Genomic DNA, 9,719 nt, shown 5'->3' with positions numbered 1-9,719 from the left:
GCCTTTGAAGGCGGTTCTTTGATTTTCATGGGTGCGAATGGCCAAATCGCCGACTCAAACCTACCACTTTGGGGATTCGTCTTATTTGGGAGCTGGGAACTCAGCTACACAAGATGGAATTCACTCCTTCCCCGAAGCAGGGGTAAGTAGATAGATTTCTCCCTTAAGGGTTGATTCTGAGGCTTGAACGATGTGGTGCTACACACCTTCTCATGGTCCGAGAGGTGTCCACACGTAGTAGGACTTTGTTGTATTGTTCATTAGATGGATTAGTGGTACTTAAGAAGTTAGATGTAACTACAAGAGCAAAACGGTAAATTGGCCCAATTGTACTTACGAGCATCTGTGAGGGTTATCCTACTGTTGATTGGTTATATCCAATGGACATAGAAATATATCTATAGCAAGAAGAGTGCACCTGGTCTTTAGTGGAATGCCTAGCAGCTAACGGATGGTGGATCTCCTGGCTAAAGAGTTTAGTCAGCTATTCACGTACCGTTGGAGCTTCGAGCCATAGGTCCATAAGGTCTCCTTGGTAGCTCAATGGATTCAAGTTGAGAATCAGTTTTTGGGTCAGTTTGAAGTGTTCAAATTGACAAGAGGGAGTTCAAATATATATGATATGATTGAATAGGTCAATTATATATTATATGATTGACATTATGTATGAGATACATTATTTGGAGAAAAATTATATAAATATGATTTATATCTAGTGGAGGAGAAAAGACTATGGTTCATATGTTGCATTTGATGTGATATTAAACCATAGGTTAATGAATATAATATGATTATATTTATTATTTATTTTTAGACATTTATAGGATAATTGTGCCGGCATTTTCTCCGTAGCCGTGTGATAGTGGGAGGTTGCATTCAGTTTTCGTAACTGGAGATTAAAATGAAAATCGTTTTCATTTTGCAAAGAGATTAGACATTCGCTCATGTTGAGTGTATACTGTCTATCGCATAGAAAACCGATAGCCTACACAATAGCTCAATGTTTCTAAACGATCGTATACACGCGCGCAGTTTACTAAACGATTGCATGGGATTTGTTAAACAATTGTCTAACTTTTTCCTAAACGATCGCACGCCCGAGTGTTTGTTAAACGATCGTCTATACAATCTCGACCCTTTTACTAAACGATCGTGTACCTCTTCCTAAACGATCAAGCATCGTCTATACGATAGACATCTGCCTTCTCCCACTTGCTTGTTCATGGTATACGATCTTCTCTTCCTACTTCTCTCTGTCAAATCCAACAAAGTCCACACCTCCTGGACTCTCACACCTAGAATACCGAGGGTTCTAAGTGGTGGTGTCCTCCCTGCTGTGTTCGTGTGGTGTCCATTCGTGGGTAGGCGACTGGATTTTGGTGGACGATTGCTTGGACGTTCTCAGCGAGAGTGAGAGGAGCAGTCTTTGTACGAAAACGAGTTCTAAAGCTATAAAGGGTTCTTCAACTGGTACGTTTCTTGTTCTCTTCTGGTTTAAGTTTCAAAAACATGTCTGTAATTAGTTGTTAAATGCTCGCATTCTGTCACAATGAGTTTGGAACGATCTTACTTCCGCTCAGAGATACTCTTTGATAAGAATTCCTTCAGTACAAAGGTTAGGGCTTTGATGGGCCATCTCTAGGAAGGAAAATTTTTAGTGGACACAAAAATATACTATTTGACATCGAATTTGTTGAATAAAGCAAAAGAAAATTATTATGCATGCTAGCAAAAAGAGTTGAAAGAGTAAGAAGCTTCCCAACTAAAAAATTTTCTGGCTTTTATAGAGAAATTATAAAAGCACAATACCTAAATATGTGGGCAAGGACAAATATTTCTACAGTCCTACATCCCAGTTTTGTAGGCCGCCTTTCGTCACGTTCAATGGAATCTTTGTTGAAGTTTTCTCCAGAGCTACCATCTTGCAGACAAGAGTTCATGGTTTTTACAAATAACATTATGTTTGTTTTCTTATCACTTAATATTTTACCATGGTTTTCAAATTTCCTACCTAAGCACTTGTTATACTTATAGTTTTCTTATTTTAGTATTGATAGAGACGAGCCTAATTTAGAAAAACAAAAAACTAATATTTAACGTCAAAAAAAAAAAAATTCACAACTTGATTTGACTTTTAAACCTGTGCTAAAAATTGAATTTGTGAAGTGATTTTATCTAAAAGAAAAGGAAAAAAAATTATGTACATCAATCTCCTTCTTATCCAATTATCATCTTTTTAATTTAAGACTAAATTGTTATCAAATAGAGTCTAAACAATTAAAAAATCAATTTAAACACATTCTAATTAGACAGATAATAGAGATTGAACACATAATTTTTAACCTAAAACTAAATGATTATCAAACAAAATCTAAATAATTAACAATTCAATCCGTACAGAAAGAATTAACAATTAAACACATGATTTTTAACCTGAAACCAAAAGATCGTTATAACAAAATCTAAGACTATATATATAAATCTCATAAAGTCAAGAATAGAATTGCACATCTGAATCATTTTCACTATTTTCCTTCTGAAAGATCTTGAGATAGTTGATTCTGAAAGGAAGTCTATACCACCAAGTAAAGACTTCATTTAAGAACCCTTGATCCCCAACATTATAAGACTTCAATTCAAAGCTTTTGCCTTGGTTTTTCTATGGTGATGGATTGTTGAGTTGGTTTTTGGTGGTTTTTGTAGCATGAAGTTCCTCCAAACTTCTCTCCCTACAAAACCAAGAACAATAATGTATATCATATGTAATTAAATTGAATCAGATAGTAGAGATATTTTAACTACTGAAGTTAGAATGTTCATAATAACAAGTTCCTACAAACGAGTAAATAGGAATTACAGCTCATGCATGCACAAATAGTTACATTTCCTTATCTTACTCAAAAAGTGTAATCAACTAATTAGAAAGAAATTGAGTCTCCCACACTTGACTAAATCATCGATCCCACTCATCTTGCAAATTCCATTAGCAATACCATTCTGAATTCTGTTAACATTGAAATGTTGGATATTTCCAGATGAGAGCTATACTTAGGTCTTATACGTTGAGGACTTAATGGATGGAGAGATTATCAATCTAATCTCTCTCTCTCCATTCAGCAAATGAATAGCTCTTTATCTAATAGATAAATATAATTAGTTAACTAGGATTGAACTTGTAATTAATTAACCTAATAGATAAATGTATTGAATCCTATTCCCTATTGTATGTATAACCACTTCTCTAATAAATAGTTTGGTATGTGCAACGGGATTCAACTCAATGCATATAAATATCACTTATCATTCAGTTCAAATCTTCAAGAAGACTAATATGATGTTGCACAATAATAACTATCTCCGATTTTTGTTAAGTTCAATCTTCTTCTCCTTTTTAACTCTCAATTGAAATTCAAACATCTCTCTTGATGGAACTTTTGGATAAAAATTCTAGAGTGTTCTTAAACATCCATCTCATTGATTAACCCAAAGACAAAAAGGAGGTCTAATAATCACATTTTGAAAAGACAACAAAATAAAAGGGAAAAAAACCCTTTACTTAATTGAGATGATTGATATAATAGTTGATATCATGCATATAGGTGAGGTGTCCCATAAAAAATCGTGGAAAAGCACATGTGCACCATGTTGGTTGATATCACAAATATAGGCCAATCCTCATCACCATCCTCAAAGGCTGACCGTAAACTCTCTGCCCTTTCATCCCTAACCATTGATCCAATATCAAAGAGAGAAAAGAGAAATGAATGGAAAGGGCTAAAAAAAGAAGCTATTTTTCATGTAAAAAGCACATCCAAACAACCAATCTTTTCTCATGGTTGGTTTTTTTTACCACAAAATAAAGCACTTTTTGGCCGACCATTATCACTTAAACATTAAACATGATAATTAAAAACACATTTCACAACAATATGCAATGTCCCTTCACTTTGTACACTTTTGGCTTCTTTTTCCCCTTGTCTTTTGGGGGTGTTTCTTTTTGTAACACAAGTATTATAATCTTAATCTCTCTATATACGAATTATTTAAACAAATGATCTATATGTGTGAATCAAAGAGGGAGATTTTAAACGAGAAATAGAAAGTTTTTTTAGATCTATTCATTAGGTCGGAAAGTACTAGCTACAAACTCAACCAAAAAAATGTTGTATGTGTTTGAGGATAATGTACAACATAATTTCACATTTAAGTTAGGATGATCTTATGGAGATGTTTTATACTTTGAATATATAAGGTAACGATTAAATCTATATTAATATTATTTGAAAGTAAAACTATTTTGAAAGAGCGTCTTATTATTTTAAAAGTAGACCATCAATTAGAAGATATACAAAAAGATGATCGTTTATGTTAATCTTAAACTTTAATGTTCTTTTCATAGAATTAACAATTTGTTAAGTTAATGAAACATGTTTTTTTAATATCAAGTATATATTCACTTATGACGATTGAGTATCATAATAAAGAAGAAGAAAAAACATCGTCTATGATATGTGGATAATGGGTTATTTCTTATTCACTTATATTATTTGTATTCCCACATTTTTCGATGGACTTGCAAATAAAAGGATAGAATAAAAGTAAAACCTAGAAAGCTTTTTTCATGTAAAGAGCAATAATTGCATGTGGATTCCACGTCCCATAAAAGAATATACAATTTTAGTTTCCCCTTTTTGCAGACAATGATGCAATGTATATATTACAAAATAAATATATATATATATATATATAACATATATGTATGGACATGCACTTCTCTTCAATATTTTTTTTTTAAAAAAAAAAAAATCTTTTCATGATATAGTTCACCAAAAACATTATCAAAATGGGATTGTTTTCGAATATTAAAAAAAATAACCAAAATATTTATAAATATAACAAAATGTCATTGTCTATTAGTGTTTATCAGTAATATATGATAATGATCTATCCGTGTCTATCAATAAAGCACGTGTCCTTTTGTTAAATGCTATAGGAAGAATAATTTAATAGCTCATTTTCTGACGAGGGAAATTACTTTTTATAAATATTCTGGTGTGTGACTTGATTCTTCTACTTTGGGAGATGATGGCACTTTCTGGACTCTTAATTTTTCCTCGTGGATTTTCTCTAGTCTTGAAGATGATTTATTGTGTAACTTAGTGGTTTTGAGTTTTTATGAACTCTAATATTTTCAAATAAAATAAAAATAAAAAATAAAATAGTAATAAATTTTTTTTCTCTTCTTTTAATCACCCACCTTTGTGGTTTAATTTGCTTTAATTTGGTTGCTGTGTGGTTTGTTTCCTCAAAATAATAATGATAAATTTTTTTGAGAAAATTAATAATTTTTTTAGTACGACAAATGTTTCTTGACCACAAACACATCTATATATACACATAAACTATTTTATTTTTCCTTATTACTCTTGTTTCCTAAATTCAATTTTTCAAACACAAAAAAAAAACAACGTTACTTTTTTTTTTTCTTACAAAATGTATAATAAATACTAAAGATTAAATATAACATAATTTAATATTTTATTTCTAAAACTTAAAATTTCAATTTTTAATTTAGTATTTGTGAGAACAAGAAATTTAAAACATATAATTCTAAATGCATTTATACGTCTTTTTTTTTATTAGGAAAAAATATTCTGAGAAACAATTACCGAACATATATTGGCTTCATTATTATTATTTTTTTAGAAAAGTAGGGAGGGAGGATCGGACCTATTCATAATACAATTTTTATATAGTTGAACTAAGCTCATTTTGACTACTTCATTAATCACAATTTAAACACAGAAATTTAATTTTAACTTTCGATACTAATAACTTTAACAAAAAGAGAAAATAATAGATAAAAGGGTAAAAGTCCTTAAAGCCCTTTATTCTAAAATTTTGGAAATTAAACTACATCAATATTGTACCAATTTCTCAAACAATGATGGTTTTATGTGTGTTTCTTAGATTAGGTATGAGAAATGTAACCTCAAACTAATAACGACTATTTTTAATATTTATTAACATTACAATAAACTAAATTTGAACATTTAAAAATAAAAATGAAAGAACTAAAATTTACTAAGTCCGAGATGAAAAAAATATATATTATTATAGTTAACCTAAATTTAATTATACAATGGCCTTCTCATAAAAACTTGATAGGTCAGCAAATACACAAACATCCAGTACACCAAGCTTTGATAATATCCCATGGTTGCACCCTGTTCAATTCAATGTAAATTCATTTCCAACCAAAAAAAAAAAAAAAAAAAAAAACACAAAACAAAACAAAACAAATAAAATAAAATCAGCTTTTAATTCAATCAAATTCAACAAATTATCTTGAATTCATATTTATTTATACAAACAGCCAAACCCCATTCTTGGGCTCTTATTACAATTTAATTTTTGTATTGGAATTAACAAAAGGAAAAAAAAAACTGATTAAATTACAAATTTAATCCCTGAACTTTCAAACTTTTGTTCAAAAGGTCCATGAACTTTAAGAAAATGTTTAATAGGTTTCTAAACTTTCAATGTTATGTTTAAAAAATCTATATTTGAATTTCTCTAAGAAAATAATTGATATAATATATATATATATATATATATATATATATTGAATTTCATGTCTAATAAGACTCTAAACTTTTGATCTAGTGTCTAGTAGGCCGATGAAATTTTAAACAACGTCGAATAGGTCAATAACCTATTTGATACATAATTGACACAACTTAGGATCTATAAGACATTTTTTTTAAGTTCAAAGACTAAATAAACATAAACTTAAACATAATTGACACAAAAAAAGGATATATAAGACATTTTTTTAAAATTTAAAGATTAAATATATATAAATTTAAAAGTAATTGGCATAAATTTGAAAGTCGAAAGACCTCAAAAGACTTTTTTTTTTTTTTTTTTTAAGTCTAGAGACTAAATAAACATAAAGTTGAAAGTTGAAGAACCTATAAGACAATTGTTAAAGTTTAAAGACTAAGTAAACAAAAATTGAAAAGTTCAGGGACTAAACTTGAAAAAAAACCGAAGAGTAATCAAACTTCTAAGGGTGAATTACCTTTGGGTTTGTGGAAGCAGAGGAGGAGAGAGAAATGGAAGAAGGTGAGAAAGAAGAAGAAGAGCCTTTAAAGGAGGAGATGAGGCCGACATTATAAGCCATGGTTCCATCAGGTTGATAAAGGCCATAATTCCTTTCACTAGTAGGCCCAGGTTTCAAATTCTCATTAAACAAAGCAAAGAGATAAATCTCAAGTCTCAAATTAGGTCTCAAAGGAGTTCCTTCATTGGCCATTTGTCTTCTCAACAAATTCCTATTATAATTAGCAGCATTTTCAACAGTAGCCCCTGTCTCATCTGGGTCTCCTTTAGAAGGCCAACCAGTCTCTGAAATCCTAACTTCAATTCCACCAAAACCCATTTTAGCCATTGCAAAAAGAACAGCATCAGCTTGAGCATAAAGCATGTTGTCATAATGAAGCCTTGTGAATGGATCGATCATGCCTGGATTTGGGTTGAATAATACGTATTCTAAAGGGACGGAATTTGGGTCGCCTTTGTATGCGAAATACGGGTATGCGTTTATCCAAAATGGGGATTTTGTTGTTGACAGGAACTGTAAGAATTGTGACATGATTCCCGTGATTTCTGGCTTGAAACTTCCGGCGGAGGGTGGATACGATTCTTGTAGGACGGCTAAGGAACTTGGTGTTGAGATTTTTATGGCGTCTAGGCCTAGTTGGGTTAAGGCTGTGTGGATGCTTAACATGGCTGGGACTAGTGTCTCCATTAACGTCATGTCGTTGTCTGTAAATACCTATTAATAATATTCATTGGTTAGTTAAAAGTCTATATATTTTCGATCAAAAAGTCAAAAATTCGAATCATTTTTTTTTTTAATTTTAAAATAAAAGAATAATTCTTATTCGATTCAATTTTTTTTTCTACTTGTATATTTTTTTTCTCTAAGAGATGAATAAAAAAATGAAATCATACTTTATATCAATGGAGTCTTAGGTGTGTAGGTCCTTGTTTTTTTTGTTTTTTTTTTTAATTGAATTTTTTTATTGTTTACACTTTTATTTTTAAAAAAATTGAATTTATAGTCAAATTCTAAAAATAAGTATAATTTTTTTAAAATTACTTTTTTTTCTTTAGTCTTAAAACATAGTTTGATTTTTGAAAATATTAAAAGAAATTAGTAGATAATAAAATATAGAAATTTGTGGGTGGAACCAATGTGTATAAGTTTAAATTCTCGAAGACCAAAAATAAAACAAATTTGTTATCAAATAAGTTATAAAAATTATATAAAAAAAAGTTAATTCTCTAAAATTTGAGAAATGATTTCAATTAACGATGCTTAATGAAAAACCATCGGGAAAATGTGTTCCTAATAAAGAATTTTTTGGTTCGAATCTCTCACTTTTTGGTATATTAACATTGGTGGAAATGGTAAATGAGGACAATAATAGATGAGAAGAAAGAGAGGAGAGAGAATGAGATACTTTTTAAATTATTTTCAATAAAAAGTAAAAGAGATGTAAAAAAATGAAAACTACTGTGGTTGAAAGCAGAAATATTTTCAGACAAAAAAAAAGAAAAGAAAAGAGAGAGATAAAAACCATAATGGTCGAAAAGAAATGTATACGACATAAACGTTTGAGTTGAGTAGCTAATGATTTAACTAACCTCGTTACCAACCGCAATTCCGGTAATTCGAGTTGCAGGAACGTAAGGTTTGATGCGAGCAGTAACCCATTGGAGGGCTTGTTGGGCGTCCATAAGTTGGGCCAACATTTCATTTTCAACGGTAACAATAATCTCAACCTTAGAGTTGGCAAATGCCGATAAAACCTCCGGATTAGTGTCGTAGATTCTTACTTTTGTAATCCTTAATGCCGTCAACATATCCAAAACCTTATCGGGTGATGGTAAATTATTGCCGATTTGACCATAGTTTATACCCAACGATGTAGCTCCTCTTAAACCACCCCCAAACCCTGAGGGGAAAAAAAAAGTAATTAACCTCAGAATTTCTCCAAATTTAAGCAATTAAAATCATGGGTTATATTCAAAAAAGGAAAAGAAAAGAAAGGAAAGAAATGAATACCTGAGAAAGAGAGGAGAAAGAGAAGAGGAATATGGAAGAACATGGCATAAAATTAAGGGGAGAGAGAAAGAAGGGAACGAGGGGAAATGATTAATGATGAGAAGAAATAAAAGAGAATATGGACGCAATTCCTTTCTTTTCTTGGATTGGTTTTTTTTTTTTTTTTTTTTTTTTTAATAATGGATTTGGAATTTGGTTTTGGGTTGGCTTGTGAAATTGATGGAGTTTATATATATATATATATATATATATATATTGATTGTATAAGAAATGGAATTTGGAGTGTAGTTATCTTTACAACCACGCCAAAGCATATAATAGAGGCAAATCAATTCTAATGTATTAAAATAATATGTATCCATCGTCAAAACTTTCTTCGCATAAAAGCAAAAGGGATGAAAGGAAATCCCATTGAAGGGTTAAATTATATACAAAGGGCAAAAGGAACGAACCATTTTTTTATATGTATATAAAAATGGAAGAGAAGAGATTCTATAACTTTATGATTATATCCAACTAGGATTCTGATGTTCTGCCTCTACTTCACCACTACTTCTTGCCTTTGCATCAACCCATATTGTTT

General features: G+C 30.5%; 1 protein-coding gene across 1 annotated transcript; it reads right to left on the bottom strand.

Moving 5' to 3' along the window:
- Positions 1-6,096: 6,096 nt before the first annotated feature.
- On the bottom strand, positions 6,097-9,346 carry LOC120082819 (glucan endo-1,3-beta-glucosidase 11-like). Its single transcript, XM_039038147.2, has 4 exons — positions 9,137-9,346; positions 8,716-9,026; positions 7,085-7,840; positions 6,097-6,227 (listed from the first exon to the last, which is right to left on the bottom strand). The coding sequence occupies exons 1-4, from the start codon at positions 9,177-9,179 to the stop codon at positions 6,132-6,134; spliced, it is 1,206 nt and encodes a 401-aa protein (XP_038894075.1). The 5' UTR covers positions 9,180-9,346; the 3' UTR covers positions 6,097-6,131.
- Positions 9,347-9,719: the final 373 nt, after the last annotated feature.

The sequence above is a fragment of the Benincasa hispida genome, chromosome 8 (assembly GCF_027475165.1).
Source record: "Benincasa hispida cultivar pf3 chromosome 8, pf3_genome.v1.1, whole genome shotgun sequence".
Classification (NCBI taxonomy): Eukaryota; Viridiplantae; Streptophyta; class Magnoliopsida; order Cucurbitales; family Cucurbitaceae; genus Benincasa; species Benincasa hispida.
Note: the sequence above shows the minus strand (reverse complement) of the source record. Positions and strands in the feature narration are given on the sequence as shown.

What these genes read in the sequence shown, in the direction of transcription:
- LOC120082819 (XM_039038147.2), bottom strand. Translation starts at nt 9,179, where the DNA reads ATGTTCTTCCATATTCCTCTTCTCTTTCTCCTCTCTTTCTCAG. An exon ending in CTTTCTCCTCTCTTTCTCAG is followed by an intron (nt 9,027 to 9,136) that starts GTATTCATTTCT and finishes TTTTCCCCTCAG; the next exon opens with GGTTTGGGGGTGGTTTAAGA. An exon ending in GAATTGCGGTTGGTAACGAG is followed by an intron (nt 7,841 to 8,715) that starts GTTAGTTAAATC and finishes TATTATTAATAG; the next exon opens with GTATTTACAGACAACGACAT.